General features: G+C 45.1%; 1 protein-coding gene across 1 annotated transcript; it reads left to right on the forward strand.

The window, feature by feature from the left end:
* The first annotated feature begins 10,902 nt into the window (after window positions 1-10,902).
* Window positions 10,903-19,442, forward strand: LOC137159126 (phospholipase A2 inhibitor and Ly6/PLAUR domain-containing protein-like). The gene is made up of 6 exons (XM_067557331.1): window positions 10,903-10,967; window positions 13,335-13,488; window positions 14,437-14,550; window positions 14,826-14,978; window positions 15,443-15,583; window positions 16,754-19,442. Exons 2-6 carry the CDS (start codon window positions 13,335-13,337, stop codon window positions 17,068-17,070), a joined length of 879 nt encoding a protein of 292 aa, XP_067413432.1. The 5' UTR covers window positions 10,903-10,967; the 3' UTR covers window positions 17,071-19,442.
* The last annotated feature ends 1,334 nt before the right edge of the window (window positions 19,443-20,776 follow it).

The following is a 20,776-nucleotide window of genomic DNA, read 5'->3' on the forward strand; positions in this document are numbered from 1 at the left end:
TCCCTGGAAAAATCATGGAGCAGGTCCCCAAGGAATCCATTTTGAGGCACTTGGAAGAGAGGAAGGTGATCAGGAACGGTAAGCATGAATTCACCAAGGGCAAGTCATGCCTAACCAGCCTGACTGCCTTCTCTGATGAGATGACTGGCTCTGTGGATGTGAGGAAAGCCGTGGATGTGATATACCTTGACTTTAGCAAAGCACTGATACGGTCTCCCAAATATTCTTATCGGCATGTTAAAGAAGTATGAGTTGTATGAATGGACTATAAGATGGATAGAAAGCTGGCTAGATCATCGGGTTCAACGGGTAGTGATCAATGTCTAACTGGCAGCCGGTAACAAGCGGAGTGCCCCAGGGGTCGGTGCTGGGGCCGGTTTTGTTCAACATCTTCATTAATGATCTGGAGGATGGGGTAGATTGCACCCTCAGCAAGTTTGCAGATGACACTAAGATGGGGGGAGTGGTAGATACCCTGGAAGGTAGGGATAGGATACAGAGTGACCTAGACAAATTGGAAGATTGGTTCAAAAAAATCTGATGAGATTCAACAAGGACAAGTGCTGAGTCCTGCACTTAGGACAGAAGAATCCCATGCACCGCTACAGGCTGGGGATCAACGAGCTAGCTAGCAGTTCTGCAGAAAAGGACCTGGGGGTTACAGTGGATAAGAAGCTGGATATGAGTCAGCAGTGTGCCCTGGTTGCCAAGAAGACTAATGGCATATTGGGCTGCATTAGTAGGAGCATTGCCAGCAGATTGAGGGCAGTGATTATTCCTCTCTATTTGCCACCCCACATTTGGAGTATTGTGTCCAGTTTTGGGCCCCCCACAACAGAAAGGATGTGGACAAATTGGAGAGAGTCCAGTGGAGGGCAACTAAAATGATTTGGGGTCTGGAACACAAGACTTATGAGGAGAAGCTGAGGGAACAAGGCTTGTTTAGTCTGCAGAAGAGAAGACTGAGGGGTGATTTGTTAGCAGACTTTAACTACCTGAAAGGGGGTTCCAGGGAGCTAGGCTGTTCTCAGTGGTGGCAGATGACAGGACAAGGAGCAATGGTCTCAAGTTGCAGTGGGGAAGGTGTAGGTTGGATATTAGGAAAAAAATTTCACTAGGAGGATGGTGAAGCACTGGAATGGGTTATCTAGGGAGGTGGTGGAATCTCCATCCTTAGGGGTTTTTAAGGTGTGGTTTGACAAAGCCCTGGTTGGGATGATTTAGTTGGGGTTGGTCCTACATTGAGCAGGGGGTTGGACTAGCTACCTCCTGAGGTCCCTTCCAACCCTAATCTTCTATGATTCTATCTCTTCTATATGAGCAACTTCAGACTGGGTCCATATGCTGCCTGCCTGTGTGCCGCTTTGATCCCTGAACCAGTGATTGTCAATTGGCGTGGGAAATTTTCCTACAACCGGGGAAGGAACAAAGCAACTCTGCCAAAGAACCTTCATCAGAGGATTGGTGAGTACCTCCAGGAAAGTTTCTTAGAGATCTCTCTGAGGATTCCCATGAAATCTCAGTTTGCATTAACGCACTTTTCCACCACACTGCCTAGCTGTACAAACACAGCTACTCTTGTATATTTCTATCCCTTCAACCAGTTGCAGAATACAGACAAACAAAGGACAGGTGTACCTCATGTAACCAAGGAGCATCAACTCAAAAGATGACTTACCAGAGCTTCCGTCTCCTGCCTCCTGCACATCAGAGCTGGAGGGCTGGGACTGGCTCAAACCCTCTGGGGTTGAGAAGAGGTCCTGGATCCCCATACCAGCAAATGACCTTGTCTCCTGCTCTGCTTTGTCCTCCAAATCAACCTCCTCTTCCTCAGGGTTGAGTCAGGTGTCCGCTGTCTCCAGTCGTGCCGAAGTACCGACAGGTCTCTTGGTGGAGGTGGGCTCACTGCCAAGGATGGCTTCCAGCTCCTTATAGAAGTGGCAGGTCTTCAGCGCAGCACCAGAGTGACAGTTTGACTCCCTAGCCTTCTGGTATGCCTCAGCTCCTTGATTTTCACCTTTCTCCACCATGCCACAAGAAATCTGACCATAGGTATCCAAGTTCCTATGGCTGGAGCAGATCTGGAACTGCCCAGCCTGCTCTCCCTACTTGCTCAGCAGATTCAACAGCTCTGGTGTGCTCCAGGCAGGAGAGCGTTTGCTCCGAGGAGCCACCATGATCTGTTGGAAAGATGTCATATGAGCTCTCCACACTGACCAAGCAGGAAGTGGAATTTCAAGACGTTCTTGGGCCTCTAAATGGAGAGGGACGTATGGCTGCAGGGCAGTGGAGTTCAAACTGCTGATCAGAATGGTCATGATGGGCATTGTGGGACACTTCCTGGAGGCCATTTACCACTAAGTCTCCAAGCGCAGTGTCTACACTGACGCTTTGTCGCTAAAACGTTGCCACAAAAAGCTCTAAACCTCTCATTGAAGTGGTTTCATTTCATTGCCAAATCAGGGGAGTTTTGCTGGCGGGGGGAGCACTGTAGTGGGCGCACAACCACTGTTTTGGTGCAAAAAACTGACTTTTGTCAACAAACCTCTGTAGTGTAGACCAGGCCTTAAAACACTGCATCGGCACAGCTGCACCAATGCAACTACACCGCTATAGAGCTTTAATGAAGATGCTCTAAGCTGATGGGAGAGAGCTCATCCATCAGCATAGTTAATTCATCTCCTCGAGAGGCAGTAGCTATATTGGTGGGCTGTCTACATGGGGTGTTAGGTCAGCATAACTACATTGCTCAGGACTGTGGATTTTTCATGCCCCTGAGCAATGTAATTATACCAATATAGTTCTGTAATGTAGACCAGACCTGAGAAAGGTACTCAGGCCTTGTCTACACTAGCACTTATCCTGGCAAAACTTTTGTCGCTCAGGGGTGTGAAAAAACACACCCCCAGCACGACAAAAATTTTGCTGGCATAAGTGCTAGTGTAGCTGATTTATGTTGATGGGCGAGAGCTCTCCCACTGACATCATAAACTCACATAAATGAGCAGCAGCAGCTATGTTGGCGGGAGAGCGTCTCCCGCCGACACAGCGCTGTCCACACAAGTGCTTATGCTGGCAAAATTTACGTTGCTCAGAGGGTGTTTTTTCACACCCCTGAGTGACAAAAGTTTTGCCGACATAAGTGCTAGTGTAGACAAGGACTCAGAATGTCACAGCTAAATACAAGGTGGAACCAATTATTTAGCATAAATAGTTAACACATATTCTAAGAGACTATTCAAGGTTAAGTAGCCCATTAACGAGGCTCTGGGTTCGATCTCCAGCACCTCTAGTTTGTCCTGCTCTGAGCAGGCGGTTGGATTCGATGATCTCTTGAGGTCCCTTCCAACTCTAATATTCTATGATATTCTATTCTATGATATTCTATGATATTAACACCTCTGCAGTCATAGGATAAAAAAAACAAGGTTAGTGGGTTACAGATTGTTGTTAAAAACAATCCAGTGTCCAGTGTCCATAAATTCAGTTATTAAGACCATAACTTTTGGTGTCTAGTAAAGTTATGAACTGCAGCTCCCAGGCCCATCTTTTGAAGATGTTGCACTGGTTTCCTTTGAGGATGAGAACTGACAGGTCAGATATGGAATGATTGTTTTGAGACATTGTTCCCCCACAGATGATAAGGTGTATTTGTCTTTTATCGTTGTTTGTGAGTTCATCTGAGAGTGTAGTTATTGCCTGGTTTCACCTACATAGTTGTTGTTGGAGCATTTAGTGCATTGTTGTGACAGGCATGTGTAGGACCCATGGATTTTGAAAGGTGTGTTGTGGGAGGTATTGATCATTATAGCAGTAGATATATTTGTACAGGTTTTGCATAAGTTGTTATGGCAGGGTTTAGTGCCACTTTGAGTTGGTGGGTTCTGGTCTGTGGAGAGCTTACTTCTGATGATGAGCTTGTCATGGTCAGGGGCCAGAAGAGGGGTTCGGGAATGATTTCTTTCAGGATGTGGTGCCCATTAAGTATGGGTTGTAACTGCTTAATGATATCCCGTATGGGTTCTAGTGTGTGGTGGTAGGTGACAACTAGGGGTGTGCAGCCAGAGGAGTTTTTCTTTTGAAATGAAGCAGGTTCTCTCAGGTGCCCCATTCTATGATGTGATCTACTTTTGTGGTGGAGTGTCCTTGTTTGGTGAAGGCAGTTTTAAGTGTGTTAAGGTGTGTATCTTGGACTCTCTCCTCAGAGTATAATCTGTGGTATCTGAATGTCGTTTCTGAACGCGGTATCTCTAGAACACTCCTGCATCAGCATCAACTTCCTGGACATCACGATCAGCTTAAGCAATGTACAAATATGAAACTCTGCTATGTCATATCCCCAAATGTGTGTCTCACATGGCTTAAATAGATGCAGACTAACACAAATCTGCGTTTCCATGCTCAGCAGAGGCATGCATACAGGCACAATGGACTGGCTTAAGCACATTTGAGCACTTTGGCTCAAGAGGGAAAAATCATGCCCATTGCTGGACATGGTCGATCACCTGACCCCAGGGGTTGTTGAGGAAACTTGTTAAAAAGAAAGAGGCATATTTGTCTTGGTGCTCTTCCCTGGAATCTATCTTCCAAGCAACATCAAAGACTGGCACCTACTCACAGGGAGAGGGGCCTCGTTGCAAGACGCATCACAACCAGCCTGTGTGGTAAACTAACGTCATAGATTGAAAGAGACTGGAATATTAATCTTAGTTTAGGATATGAGTTATCTTTTACTTAATTGTGATTAATTCCTTGATTTATTAGTAATCTGACTTAGATTCACTTAAAATCTTATTGTAATCAATAAACTTATTTGTTTGTCTTATCTAAAACAGTGCATGTGGATTGAGTGTGTGCAGAGACCTCATTTAGAGTGACAACGTTGGTGCATATCAATTTATTTGATAAATTGATGGACAAATGTAAATGAGCTTGCAGAGTGCAGTGTACAGCACTGAACCCTGCAAGACAGCAGTTCCCAGGGTTGCATCTGGGACTGGGGGTGTTTGCTGGGGATCTATCCCATGAGTGGCTGGCCAGAAGCACCCCTTCACTAGGCTAGGGACCGATTACTCGCAGGAGGCTGGGCGGGGACTGACCCAGGAGTGGGTGGTTCACACAGCAAAGGAGACTAACTCAGGGACCCAAAGTGAGGAATTGGGGTGACATAGCTACACACCAGTCCAGATTGCAGGGGGGGGAACGTCACAGATACCCATGAACCTTGCTTATCCAGTAATAATAGGATGGGACTGGAAGTTCTTTGAAGACCTCTTATAGTCCAGGTACTAAGGTCATGATGAGGATGAGAAGAGAAATAAGAGAGGGGGAATCACTATAGGGACAGTGTGGATAGGTGAAACCCAGGACCCAGAAGAAGGGACATCCCATTAACCCATGAACTCATTCAGACCTTCACTTTGGTTTTCTTGACGACACCTTGATCTCACAAAACTGGGTGACTGGGCAACAAAATGTCAGATGAAATTCAATGTTGATAAATGCAAAGTAATGCACATTGGAAAACATAATCCCAACTATACATATAAAATGATGATGTCTAAATTAGCTGTTACCACTCAAGAAAGAGATCTTGGAGTCATTGTAGTTAGTTCTCGGAAAACATCCATTCAATGTGCAGTGGCAGTCAAAAAAGATAACAGGATGTTGGGAATCATTAGGAAAGGGATAGATAATAAAAGAGAAAATATAATATTTCCTCTTTATAAATCCATGGTACACCTACGTCTTGAATACTGCATGCAGATCTGGTCGTCCCATCTCAAAAAAGATATTTTGGAATTGGAAAAGGTACAGAAAAGGACAACTAAAATGATTAGGAGTATGGAAAAGCTTCCATATGAGGAGAGATTAATAAGAGTAGGACTTTTCAGCTTGGAAAAGAAATGATTAAGGGGGGACATGATAGAGGTCTATAAAATCTGGTGTGGAGAAAGTAAATAAGGAAGTGTTATTTACTCCTTTTCATAACACAAAAACTAGGGGTTACCAAATGAAATTTATAGGCAGCAGATTTAAAACAAACAAGAGGAAGTATTTCTTCACACAATGAACAGTCAACCTGTGGAACTCTTTGCCAGAGGATGTTGTGAAGGCCAAGATTATAATGGGGTTCAAAGAAGAACTAGATAAGTTCATGGAGGATAGGTCCATCAATGTCTATTGGCCAGAATGGGCAGGGATTGCTGTTTGCCAGAAGCTGGGAATGGGCGACAGGACATATTACTTGATGATTATCTGTTCTGTTCATTTCCTCTGAAGCACCTGGCATTGGCCACTATCAGAAGACAGGATACTGGGCTAGAGGGACCATTAGTCTGACCCAGTATGGCTATCCTTGTGTTCTTATATACATGTTGTGTCTCATCATATAGAAACTGAACCAGGAAAAAAGATGCACAACAACTTCAGACCATTAACGAGACATATGGGAGACAGTATGTAAAGAATTACATGAAATGCTAGACCTGGGGTTGGTGGAATGGTCCCACAGTGACTGGCGAAGCCCAATCATCCTTGTGCAAAAACAGATGGAACAAGATTCTACATTGACTTCTGGAGGGTGAACATGGTTTGACACATACCCAGTGCTGAGAGTAGACAAACTGTTAGAGAGGCTATGGATCGCTAAGTACATCACCACCCTTGATTTGATTAAATGATATTGGCAGATCCCCCTAAAAACAGAATTACAAGAAAAGACTGTCTTCTATATGACCTTCAGATTCTACCAATTTAAAGTGAAGCCCTTTGGCCTGCATGGAGCAGCAGCCACTTTTTAGAGGCTGACGAACAAAGTATTAAACCATATAATTGATATGCAGAGGCATACTTTGACGACATCATTGTGTACAGCAAGACTTAGGACGACCACCTACACATCTCGTAGAGGTCTTACTGGCCCTCAAAAATGCAAGGCTGATAGCAAACCCATTTAAGTGTAAATCGACCAGCTGGTAGGTGACCTAGCTGGGCAATGTGGTGGTGGTGGGGGGTTGGATGCCTGAGACCTCTGGTAGGGAAGGTGCAGGTTTTGCAAGACTGCCTGTTGTCTGCTCTTGGTGCAGTGTTCCTAGGGGTCCCAGTTTGCTCTTAACTGGACCCCTTCAATTCACCACTGAGGCTTAAGATACTATCTATTGGGGCAACCATTTCGTTTGGTGACCAGTCATGCACCCCTCAGATGGTTACTCAGTTACCATAACCCATAAATAATGTGGTGGTATTTAGCACTCCAGCTATATTTCTTTGAAGTACTACACCAAGCATGTAAGGTCCATAGAAATGCAGATTTCTTCTCAAGAGACAGCAGGGACCTGCTTGCAGGAGGCAACCCTACAGTGCCAGTTGTGAGGGGGAGGGCATGTGCTGGAGTTTACAAGCCCCTCACTAAGGCCAAGGCAGGAGAAAGGCTGGACCAGCACTGGGATATGAAAGCTCCATCCCTCAGACACTGCCAATCATGCTTCTGGGGAAAGAAGCAGTATAAAGAGAGCTCCAACAGCTCAGGCAGGGGAGGAGTGAAGCCATTTCCAAGAGGAGCACTGTCCTGAGACAGATGGAGAAGCATCTCTTACTGAAGAGGTCTAGTTGTGAGTCTTTCCTCCCTTCTCATTTGAGCCATTGCACCCCATTACATGTGTGGGTGCACTAGAAGGTTGCCTGCATCAGTCCAAAGTCTCTAGGTTTGGCACAAAGAACTATTATTAAACAGCAGCCATGCCCCAAACTGAGGCATTGGATGGGGTAGGAAGTGGCCCAGGGGAGGTGCGCAGCAGATGTGCCAAGCAGAGACCAGCCTGTGCTGTCACACTTTCAGGGCCCTGGCCTGGGAGCTGGTGGAGTAGGAGGGCCCAGGGACTCCTACCCATGTCAGATTCCCCTATGACTAGCCCTGACAAGGAGGTCACCAATGAGGAAGCTGCCCCAACGGAACCCTGTTCAGGGGGTCCTGAACACACTGAACTAAAAGTGAGACTGGAGTAGTAGGCCCTGACCACTAGACCTGCTGAGTGAACAGACACGAGTCCATGCACTAATTATGAACAGCCTGGAACAAGAGTTCTTGCTCATGTCAGTGACAGGATATGTGAAGCTTGGAGACATTCCTTTGATAGCAGGGCAGAGTTTGTTCCCTTCTGCACCTGTTGGGCTGTATCTAGTCTTTTGGTGCTTAAACCAACATGTCGCACTGCCTCTCAAAGATTGAGTGGTGGAATAGACGTTTATGAAATCCACTGTTGTTTGCAGTGTTATTGTAGCTGGGTTGATCCTAAGATATTAGAGCGACAATGTTGGTGAGATAATATATTTTACTGGACCTTGTCTCAATAAAATCCATGTTAGTTTCCCAGCAACGAGGGCCAAATGCAAAATAGAGATTTTTCAACTTCCTCTTTAGTCTTGTATTTTTGCCAGCACTCAGTGGTGGGCAAGGCACAGAGAGGGGAACAGAAACCGCCAATATAGGGAAAAAGAAAACAAATATAGAAGATGGAAACAGGCTATACCACAACCAATCAGCACCCGACCCTGATATAAAGGTGGAGAGAGAGCGCCCTGTCACTGAAGGAAGATTGAGAAATTGACATCTCATCCCCATCAGAGAAATATCCTTCTCCATCCTTGCAGTGATTAGAGACTTAGGAACATTGGGTAGGTGATTCTGTTCCGGTCTGTGCCTTATTTTCCTTGGGTGTAACCTGAATTGCCATTAACACAGCCCTGGCACCAATCAAGAGTATTCAAGTGGGTTTAAATACATTACAGCCTGTAAGCCAGGCCTCTTTAAACTATTAGAATGGTGCCTGTCTGTCAATCTGTCTATGCCCATATATCCTGCCCCCCTTCTCACTATCCTAAGAATATATAATGAACTAATCAGGGTGATACTGTGTCCTGAGGCATAATCTTGAGCAAGTGCATGGAACCCAGGAGCCTTAACTGCCAGCCCCCCTTCTCTATCTCACTAAATCCCATTCCGCTACCAGAGCTGAGAACAAAACCCAGGATTCTTGACTTGCAGTGGCCCTTGCTCTAGCCACTAAGATACCTCTCCTCTTCCAGACCTAAGGAGAAAAAAAACAGGAATCTTGGGTCTCAGACTCCCCAGCACTGACCCAACTACCTGCCCAGAGCAGGGAACAGAACCCTGGAATTACTCAGCTTGCTGTCCTTTATAATCCTGGCAGGGTCATTTTCCACAGCAGTATTTTGTTCTGGGATCTTGTTAATGCACAGATCAGCAGCTACTTGACAATGGATCCTTCAATTAGAGTCATCTGAAATTATTGCATGAAAAGAGGGACATTTTTAACATGGGAAATTTTGTTGGAAAAATTATTTTCATTTCTCCAGTATCCTCAGCAAAAGTGGAAAACAAAAGAAGTCATTATCTGCTTGGGCCTGTTTTGTTTGCTCATTATTCTTTGCTTTATTGTCTTTCCATTTCTCCCCATTTTACAGTGAAACGGAGGGTTGAAAAGGAGGGTGAAGGGGGGAATGATGTCAAACCCAAACATTTTACAAGAATTTTTTTGTGAATAAGAAATTTAAAAAAAAAATAAAAAATTTGAATGCAAATGGCTTCAAAATTTTCATGAAAAATTTCCCCTTTCAACCATGAGTTGCCATTCATTAAATATTATTATGGGATGGCAGCCCTACAATAGTTAAGGTTTGTTAAAATCAGAATTTTCAAAGTTTTCAGAAATCCACATATACTACCCAATCATCCTGAAAATGCCTATGACAGTCGGGGAATTGGCATTGATTTAGTGGAGCAAATTTGGGGGTAATTTGGAAAGTGGGTTCCTGAGATACAGCTCCTCCAAAACAACTTCCTTTGAATGTTTATAATGCTGTAAAATTCACATGTGCAGTTGGATTGGCTAGAAAATTGCTATGCTAGTTGAGGGTCCAGAGTGGACATCGGGGTGCAAATTTGGAGTAATTTGGTTAAAGGGTTCCCAAAACACAGCCTCCCTAAAATGACTAGGTTTGAACTTTCAAAGTATCTGAAATCCCCATGCAGATGTAGATTGGCTTGATCGTTACTATGCCAGTTGAAAGCCCAGAGTGGAACTTTTGATGTAAATTTGGGGTCACTTGGTCAAGGGATCCCTGAGATACAGCCGCACCCCAAATGATCTGCTTCTGATTTTTAAAGTGTTCTAAAATTCATATGCAGTTATGTAAATTGGAAACTTGGCTTGTGCATTGGTATCGTGGGAGTGCCAAGAGTGAATGTGATCAGTCCATGGCACGGACACACAGTACTGAGACCAGGGTCAGCTGAGAATGAGCATGTGTTACTGTTATTTGATGATAACCTGTTCTGTTCATTCCCTTTGAAGCACCTGGCATTAGCCACTGTTGGAAGACAGGATACTGGGCTAAATGGACCGTTGGTCTGACCCAGTATGGTCATTCTTATGTGTAACCCACAGGCTTTATAGTAGAGCATTTGACGTTGAGCCCGAAAGCGGAAGAGACGCAGCAGAGAGGAAACATGGATTTGAGTTGGATGACTCTGTGAGCATGCTAGTTCAAATAGACCTAGCACGTTTGTCGACCCACGGTGGGAAGCATGGTTGCAGCTTCATTGTAGACATAGCCTGTGTCTGGGCACACATGCAGACTAGTGCAAGGCAGGATAACTCAGCCAGAAGGACCCAGAACCATCTAGAAATAGAGTGGAGCAGTTACTAAATATGCTTAGTAGCTGTTTCAGAAGCAGAATAAGAAGTTTTCATTGTGTGCAACCCACCTAGCAGATCACGCCCAGTCACCCGGAGAGAGTGGAGCCAATCAGAGCGCAGGGGGAGGAAGGTTATTAGAAATAAAAGACAGCCCTGTAGCCAGCACTTGGTGGCTGATCAACTCAGGACCAGAGATGTATCTGCTCTGAGGGCTGGGTCCCAATAGTGGCACCACTTTGGCTGCAGGTAAGTGCTATTACTTACTATGAAAGCCCTCCATTAGGATGGTTGGTCCACCACGGTGTGTTTTAGAGATCTTTAGAGGGAGAACTGTGAGGGGAGCACTTATTACTCCTAGAGGTCGGAGAGCCTGTGGAATTGATATTTAGCTATTAGCTAATTGCTTTAATTTGGGATTTTGTCTCAGTTAAAGAGAATGGAGCAGCACTTAGTGAGGTGAGGATCTGTATATTCTTGCCTGACATAGCTAGGTTTATTGGAGAAAGACAGTGCCCTGTAGAGTGTGAGCCTTCTAGAAATCCAAGGAAGAGATATTTTACGTGCTGCTCTCAATACCTGTACCACTTTGGATACAGCTTATAGATTTCTGTTTCACCAGCAACTGAGAGGACCAGGAGTCAGCTATTAACCCAAATGCTGGAATGCTGCTAGCTGTGCAGATTACTCCAGACAGTGTGTTTGGTGACAGGGTTCTCAAATATTTGAAAAGACTGAGATGCTGCCATTCTCCTCAGACTCTGAAGAGTTCAGGTGACACACTGCATATTATGACTACAGACTGAGAAATCATCATCAGAGGAGAATGTGTTTTGATATGTGGGCTAAAGTATAGAAAATGTTATGTTGAAACCTTATACTTGAATATATGTGACAGCAACAAAGTGAGAAGGAAGTCTGTATTAGGACCACGAGCTGTATGAAGTGTAGTTGTAGCTGTGTCAGTTCCAGGATATTAGAGACCTTTGACCTGAAGAAGAGCTCTGTATGGCTCGAAAACTTGTCTCTTCTCACCAACAGAAGTTGATCCAATAATAGATATTACCTCAGCAATCCTGTTTCTCTAAGGAATACCAGTACATTTACTGCCTAACAGTTTTTGTTTAAGTTATTCATAGTATTTCCAAATACCATTTACAATACTTTCACAGGCATTAAATATTTGTTTCACTGAGAGCTTGTCTTCATATACAGTGTAGCACTACTGAAGCATGTTAGGCCATATCTACACTACCGTTTACATCACCAAAACTTATGTCACTGTAAGGACGCAGTGGAAGAATTTTGTGACGCGAGGGTAGCGTGAGTGGCAAGACTAGGACTGAGTTAGCATAAGTAATAATAGTTAGGCCCCATAAGCAAAGGTAGGCCTCCCGAGCAAAGCTAGGTGCCTCATGACCTGGGCATAAACTCAAGAAATATGTAAACCGCACCATGACGTAGATATGAGCTTGAAATAGAGAAGCTAATGCCGAAAACAAGTAACCACAGCTTATAGCGTATTGGTCACTAGCTAATTGCCAATAACAGAGAGAATAACAAGCGTTAAAAACCAATCCCCAAGTGGATTGAGACATAACCAATGAGCTTATTGCTAGAGAGGGGGGGAAGGAGTATGTTGGGAACCCCCGGGTGCTGCCCTGCCCCGGAGCTCTCCGCAGGCCTGTAGTGTGCACGGACGGTGCTGCGTGAAACAGGGCCACTCCCTGGGGCAACTCGCTCACTGGAAGAAAATGAGCTCCCTCTTCCTGATTGTGGTAAGTGCCTGACTTGTACCTCTAACCGCTTGAGTGCTGTGATAGCTGTTTAGACTGATTTATGCCTCTAGCAGCTTGAGTGTTGTGATAAAACCATAAATAAATTAAGATTGTTGGGCACTTCCTCCTCCGACTGCTCTTTTCTCACCACCGAGATCTCAAACTACAGACCCTCTGTCTCGGCAGAGCACAGTCGCCCAGGGGTGTGAAAAAACACACCCTTGAGTAACATAAGTTTTGGTGATGTAAGAGGCAGTGTGCACAGCACTATGTCAACAGGAGGGCTTCTCCTGCTGACATAGCTACTCCCATCGACATACAGCGTCTACACAAGCTAGTGTAGACATGGCCTAAAGTGCTGGCTAGTCTAAACTTAAAACTTACAGCGGTACAGCTGTATCAGTACAGCTGTGCTGTAAGAGTGCTTGTGTTGTAGCGTTATGTCAATGGGAGAGAGCTCTCCTGCTGACATAATAAAACCACCTAAACGAGTGGTGGTAGCTATGTCAGCAGGAGAGCATCTCCCCTCGACATAGCGCTGTCCACACAAGCGCTTATGCAAGCAAAACGTATGTCACTCCGGGGTGTGTTTTTTTCACACCCTTGAGTGATAAAACTTTTGTCAGCATAAGCATTCACCCTCTCTTCTCAAACAGGTTCTCTGTGAAATTAAAAGGCAACAAAGATGGTAGGAAAAAAACTTTTGGGGGTTCTTTATACAATCCATCATTAACCTGTGCAGCTCCCTGTCATAGGAAATGCTATTAGTCCCTGGGCACCTTCAACCTGATGTTTAACGATACTTACATCACACCATCCAATTAACTACATTCTGCAGATGGAATTCGTCTTCTGGCTTTCCTTCAGCCCCTGCTTGCATAAATCCTCTGGACGGAGAATTTGCTCAGAGATCCCAGCTCCAATTCACACTCGTCCTATCACCATGAAGACTCCCCTCGTTCTCTGTATCCTCTCTGCTCTCCTAGGTCTGGGTGAGTCAAGGCTGTTTCTCTGGAGGGACTTGCATTCTAGATCAGCGATTCTCAACCTTTTTTTCCCGAGTACTACTCGGGCCAGGTACAGTCAGGTCAAGTACCACTTGACCTAACTATACCCGACCCGAGTACCACTCGGGGAAAAAAAGGGAGGGACTTGCGGCGGCGGGGTTTCGCGGCGGCGGCAGGGGTTTGCGGCAGGGTTTCGCAGTGGCGGGGAGAGACTTGCAGCGCCTTACATGGGGGAAACAATACCCGCCGCCGAAACCCTTCCGCCGTTTGCCCATTTTCGGCGGCACAGTTTCCCAAGGGCGGGTGGGAGGGCACTTCCGGCGGCGGATTTGGCGGCGCGGTACGGCTCGCATACCACCCAGCCCTCTTGTAAGTACCACCGGTACGCGTACCACCGGTTGAGAACCGCTGTTCTAGATCATCCAAAGTAGCGAAAGTCCAACTTGGTCCTTTGTATAAAATTGTTCATAAATGTTACCAAATAGCCAGTATCAGAAAAATGAGCCAACTGGACACGTCGAAGGGAAAAGAAGAGATTCCTTGTGAAGTCACAAGTTGGCATGACAATGCACTGAAATATTATGGAAAGAGGAAATATTGAAACTTGAAGTCCTCAAAGACATGTTCTGATTGATTCCTTTTTAGAACTGGCTGGAAAATTGGTATTTTATCCCCCACAAAAAAATTTGTGAGAAAAATCCCCTTTTGAAAATCCCTTGTTGGGAAATGCCGATTTTCCTGCAGGAAATTTTATAAATGGGGAATATGCAGCCTGCTGAAACCATGGACAGAGTTCGAGGAGTGAGGTGCTATAGAGAAACCTCGGAACTGGAAAGCAGGCTGTACCTGGTGCTTTCCCTTAGAGCCCAGGGGAAAGTGAGGGGGCAAGAAAGGGACAAATCTACATGAATCATTTTCTCTCTCCTTTTCTAGGCGCCTGTCTGCAGTGTGAGGTTTGCATTGGCGTAGACAAGTGCATGGGCAACATGGAGACCTGCCCCTCTGGAAAAGATTCCTGTGGCATCAGTGTGTTGGAAGGTGTAATAGGTAGATGAGACAGATCTCACACCAGCATGGTCCAGTGACCAGAGCACACTGGATTCTCTTCCCAGCTCTGGGAGGGGAGTGGGCTAGGGAGCAGGGGGTTGGCTAGAACTCAGACTTCCTGGGTCCTCTGCCTGACTCTATGATCTCAGGCAAGCCTCTGTGCTTCAACTTCTGCATGGGTAGAATAAAGATAAAGACACAGCCATCTTTTTTAAGAGCGTGGGGATAGGGTGGCAGAGTAGGTGAGTAAACATTAGTCTTTTCCTTCTGTACAGTGGGAATGAATATACAGGGCGTGATCAAGTCCTGCGTGGCATCCAGTGAATGCAGAGCCAGCCCTGATGTTATGAGGTTTGGGAATGGAATAACAATAAGGAAGAGTACCACCTGTTGTGTGGGGGATGCCTGCAGTACAGCCTCTGCTACAAGTACATATCCCTCTCTTTATCTCCTCACCCTGCTACTTCTCCCACCAATTCTTCCTCTTCATTACCTCCCCCTCATTCGCCTGTCCCTCTGCCCATCTGCACCCCTCTGTTCTGGAACCTTCTCTGCAATGAGCCCCTGAGAAGTCCTCCTGCCTCCAGGAGATGCTCCATTGAATAGCTGTGGGTCCCTGAGGGAAGGGGTTGAATTAAGTAGATGTGACTCTAGGCTCCCACAGCTGATTCCACATGAGGCATGGGTCAATTGGTCTGTGCTGCCAACAAAGGCTGCAAATCTCCAAGAACAATGCCACTAACCCTGCTGCCTCCAGTGTCTCCTGAGCTACAGCTCCCCCTGGATGGAGGATACAGAGTTGAGCTGTTCAACCCTAATCTGCTTTCTCTGTCCTGAAGTCTGTTCTGGAACATTCCCCCAAGTTGACTGCATTTGTTCTGCTTCTTCACAGTGCCCCCAGCAAACAGAACCCCAAATGGCTTGCGCTGCCCTGTCTGCTCTTCTGTGTTTAATATTCCATGCAGCAAAGAGACCTTGGATTGCACAGGAGATGAGACTCAATGCATCACATTAGTTGGACACACAATATTGGGTAACTTCAATTTATTTATTCTGATATGCTATTTGCTTCCTTATTATTTTCTCCCAGAAGACACCTATGGTCTGGTAGACAAGGCATTGGGCTGAGAATATGTCTACATTGATGGCAGCAAAGTCGCTGCCATCAGATCCATGTTTCTGGATCGATCGAGTGGTCAGTGAAGACCCGCTCAATTGATCAGGAAGTCGACCTAGTAAAGCCACCTCCTCAAGTGGTGCAGCACGGTGAAGACACTGCGCAGAACAGAAGTACAGCAGTCATCGGGAATTACACAAGCTACTCTGTAAGTGTTGACCAAGCCTGAGACTCCAGACACCTGGTTCTAATCTTGGACAGCACCTGGCCTATTGTGTGACCTCAAGCAAGCCTCTGTGTGTCTGTTTCCTCTTGGACTAGATCTCTTGTTATTGGGGGCCCTGTTATGCTGGGTGCTGCACAGACCCTGACTGAGATCGGGAGGATCCCCTGTTGTGCTAGGCACTGTATAGACATTCACAGTTCCTCAGATCTTACCATTTAAATAGTCAAAGGAAGGATTATTATCTCCATTGTACAGATGAGGAAACTGAGGCCCAGAGAGATTAAGGCTGGGATCTTCAAAGGAATCCCATTAAAATTCAATTACCGCCTATGTTAGACTCCTTTGAAAAATCTGTGCCTAAGTGACGAGCCTAATGCCAAACAAGGAGTCTGTGGCAGAGCCAGGAATTGAATCCAGATATCCCGAGTCCCAGCCCAGTCCCTTAATTAGCACAAGGCCTCCCTTCTTAGAGATCCTACACCCTGCCATCAAAAGTGAATTGCTTCGTTGCTAAATGAATAGTGGGACTAATACGAAACACATTGAAGTCAATGGGCGTTGTCAGTGGGTTTTAGATTTGGAGTCTCACTGACTTGTCCAAGGACACATAGTGAGTCTGCATCGGAGCAGAAGAGAAGGAGGGGGAGGCTGTTGGGGCCTAAATGGGAAGGGGGAAGTAAAGCAGAAGAGGAAGATGAGGCACAGATGGAACTGCAGAGAACGGAGCAGAGGAGGAAGCTGAGACTGTTGAGGTCTAGATGGGCAAGGGCTGTGGATTTATGGGTGCTGGTGACTGAAAGAGACAGAAGGGGACATAACTCCCTTGGCACTGACGAGCTACTTTTTTTTTCCTGGTGCAGATACAGTTCCTTTACAGACCACCTTAAAGGGTTGTGCCACTGAATCTGTCTGCACCCATTTACAAGTGGATTCTAAGAATTTCGGAGAGATCGCAGCACAGATAACCAAAGCCACATGCACACCAGCCCGTGGCAGGTCCAGACCAACTAAGGGACCAGATCCTGGTGCAAGCGGCACAGCTAAGGGACCAACCACTGGTGCAGTTGGCCTGACTAAGGGACCAGCTCCTCATGCAGCTGGTATGACTCTAGGACCACCTAGGCTTCTCCTCCTCCCAGTCCTCACAGGATTATTCCTGGTGAAGTGCCTCTTCTGATCCCCACACTATGCACCAGCCGACACTGCACTGAATAACGTATCTGCAGATTGCATTTGCCCCTCCCGGCAGCTGCTTTTCTATCCCAGAGCCTCTCACTTTCTGGATGGATTCGCTTCCCCTTTATTTTGTTGCACTGTATAAAACAAACTGGAGATAAAAAACTCTGGAACTGGGTGAATTATTTTGACAGGAAAAATTTAATTGTTGCCAAGAAGCTGATTAGATTTATGGAGACCCCTAGTGGTGAAATTAGACAGCACTGTTGGAGCTAAAGAGCCTGGGAGAACCACAGGGTATGTCTGTGCCCAGCAGCCTTAATAAAAGATGATCTATTCATCAGAGTCGAGTCCTGCCTCTTCTACTGGCGGTGCACCCTATAGATGGCAGCTGTAAATTATTGTTCAAAATCTGGTAGAGAATTTTTGTGGCATTCCCGTGCCAGGAACAATCAGCTCCAGTGTAACCGATGCTGTGACTGGAGCTGGTTGAACTTTTTCCAGCACTTTTTATGTTGAAAGTTCTTTAAAAAATGGAATATTTGTGATATTTTTAACTTTCCATCTTTTAGGGAGTGAAATTCCCAAATTCTGGAGGGTGTTTCTTGTTTTCTACTTTTTTCAGCAGCAAAATGGAAAAAGGGAAGTATGGGAGGAGAACACCAAAACATGTCCATTTTGAACATTTTTGAAAGCATAACATCTCTGATTAAACTTTTCTGACAAAAGATCAAAGAAATGAACAAAGTCTCTCTTTGTAAAATTCTTTTGATAATGTTCCACAAAAACTGTATTCTGTTTTTCAACCAGCTCTAGAAACCATGACCCTAATCCTGCACATATTTCACTTATGTACTTAATTTTGCTACCACGAGTTGTCCCATTGACAGAGAAAATTAGGGCGTCTAGATGGGGCAGGGGTTAAAGTTTTTGGTTCAGCAAACCTTTGAAATGGAATGTTTTCTAAACAAAAAAATTGTTTATGGGGAAAAATTCCCTCCCGTCCCACCCAGTTTTGACCCATTTCCCCACTCTTTTTTTCAGTAACAAAATGGGTGTGTCGGGGGAAAGAATAGGTTGGTATTACCAAAAATTTCCTCTTTCCAATTTTTTCCTCATTGTAAATGATGATATAAAATCAAAGTCCAAATGAAAAAGTCAAAATGAAACGTTCTGACCGTATTGAAATATTTCATTGTGATAATTTTCCTGTCAAATATTTTAGTGAATCTAATATGATACTTCAAAATGTTTTGATTTTGTTGATTCAGCATTTTCTGAGGGGGTGGGGCCAGGGAGGGGCTTTTCTGTTGGACATTTTTTTAACTAGCTCGAATGTTTACTTCTTTACTAGCCCAAGCCACAAATCCTGACCACAGTGTAACTAGTACCAGCAGCAGATAGAAAGTGGAGATGAACATAGTCTAAGGCTTTCTACAGACTCCAGCTGTGAGCGCTGAGCAGGGGGGGCTCCAGCTGTTAGTGCCCCAGAATGCTCACACAGCTGTCAATGGAAGCGCTCCTGCTGAGGACGCACACCACTGACAAGAGGGGATGTAGTGTGGACATGAACCAGTGCAGTAATTACTGCGGTGGCTGGACGTCGACCTAACTTAGGTCTACTCAGTTTTGTAGTGTAGATTTGCCCTTACAGTCTCAAAGTAGCTGTACAGCTCACACCCATATTGAGATGAGACTATTTTAATGGAACACCAACCTACTGAGTGTTGAGGCACCAGCAATGGAAAGAGTCAAAGAAGACATGAGACAACTCAGAGGAATAGTGTTGGGAAGGCAGTGCCCACAGTCCATGTCATTGTGGTCACTTTGGCTAATTGTCAAGAGCCACAGCAACCACACCCAATTTGTGCTATTTGTATGTTTAGTCTTAGCAAAAATAAATGCATACAAGCCTAATATCTGCATGTGTCGTTACCTTTCTGTGTAGATGAGCAGGAGTTGCTTGTTGAGTTAGTTCACCAGCTGCGATTGGTCAGATTTGTCCTCCTTTGCAGGTCCTTTACAGGGAAATGGTAACATTGTAGGATTCTAAGGCTATTTTGCGGTCGGTAGGTTCAGGGGCAGGCAGTGATGACCTACCATGTCCCAACTTGTGATCCTGGATATTCTAGGAATGTAGGAATTGCCAGACTGGATCAGACCTGAGGTCTATCTAGCCCAGTATTCTGTCTCTGACAGTGGCCAGTGCCAGATTCATAGAGTTGAAGGCTAGAAGAGACCAACAGAACATGTAGTCTGGCCTCCTGTATAGCACAGCCTCTTAAATTTCACTCAGTTACTCCTGTGTCGAGCCCAATAATGTGACAGAGGAAGATAGAAGACCCGCACAGTAGCAGATTTGGAGTATTCTGGTCCCCCCCTTAGGTCTCATTCTATACCTAATATGTAGAGATTGGTGTGACCCGTCCCGTGCCCAGGGTAGCCACCTGATAATGCCAAGCTGCAAACGGAGAGCAGATTCTCCCAGCACTGGTGGGTGACACTGAAGTCAGGCTTCCCAACCAGCCACAAACTGCGCTTCTGAATCCCCACAGAAGCCAGTATACAAATACACACAGCCCCCTTTATTGCATTTCAGCTTCTGGCTCCCAAATCAGCACTAGGTACAGTAAAGAGACCAGTTATTTAAACTCTATGCTCTTTACTAAAAAGGTTCCCTCTGACCCCAAGGGGTCAGCCACAGTACCAGTTCAATATAAGTTTGGATCTTACCTAAAATACCACGCTGCCAGCCAATCCTTTAGTAACTAAAATTAAACGTTTATTGTAAAAAGAAAGAAAGAAATCATAAGAGAAATGTTAAAGGGTCAAAGCAAATCAAATACATACAGATGATTGTAAGTCCATATACATCAAGTTTCTGGGAGAATTGTGGAGTTGCAAGCTTGTACAGTTCCTCCGGTATACATCCAACACCTGGATGGGTCTAAGTCCTTTGGTTCAGTTGCAAAATGAATAGATCCAGAGGTAGGTGTGTGTCTGCAGCTGAACAGGAACAAAGACAAAATGGTTTCTGTGGCTTAGCCTTATATATCCCCTGACCCTGGCCATGAGGTCTTGTGGAATATTACAAGAACTAAAATGGAGTCCAGAGTCACATGGGCCAATCCTGGTAACTCTTCAGGTATGCCTTTATTTTCTTCCTGGGCCCCTTGCATCCGTGACTGTCTTCATGGGTCATTAGGCAGGCTATTGTTCTGCTGCCATCCTATCTGGGGTGTTGCCCAGGCAGCACAATTTGAAATACAGATATCTCAAATATATCTATAACTTCCATTTCACATATTACACATGAACATAAGTATCATCATCTGACTTAGCATATTATAACCTTTCTAACAGTACCTGACATGGCATATCTCACATGAATTATTATGATTTTGACACACTGATGTTAACCAATATGACAAATGCTCTCCCACCATCTAACCAGCATGACAATTGGCTTAAGCCCTGAAGCATGAGGTTTATATCCCTTCCAATGTTTTTGTTATAATTAATTATGATAACTCTGAATGTTCTTGATATCCACATAAATGTCCAATCTGTATTTGAATCATGCTGAATTCTTGGCTTTCATGGCTTCCTGTGGCAGTGAGTTCCACAGTCTAATCTTGATTGAGTTGTAATCTGTCTTTACAATGAGCGGTGATGTCATGAATAATTTAATAAAATAAAGCACTTTC

This window comes from Emydura macquarii, unplaced genomic scaffold, assembly GCF_026122565.2.
Source record: "Emydura macquarii macquarii isolate MOO-44397 ecotype Brisbane River unplaced genomic scaffold, CSIRO-AGI_Emac_v2 contig_1790, whole genome shotgun sequence".
Taxonomy (NCBI): domain Eukaryota; kingdom Metazoa; phylum Chordata; order Testudines; family Chelidae; genus Emydura; species Emydura macquarii.

What these genes read in the sequence shown, in the direction of transcription:
- LOC137159126 (XM_067557331.1), top strand. Translation starts at nt 13,335, where the DNA reads ATGGAATTCGTCTTCTGGCTTTCCTTCAGCCCCTGCTTGCATAAATCC. An exon ending in CTCTGCTCTCCTAGGTCTGG is followed by an intron (nt 13,489 to 14,436) that starts GTGAGTCAAGGC and finishes CTCCTTTTCTAG; the next exon opens with GCGCCTGTCTGCAGTGTGAG. An exon ending in AGTTGGACACACAATATTGG is followed by an intron (nt 15,584 to 16,753) that starts GTAACTTCAATT and finishes TTCCTGGTGCAG; the next exon opens with ATACAGTTCCTTTACAGACC.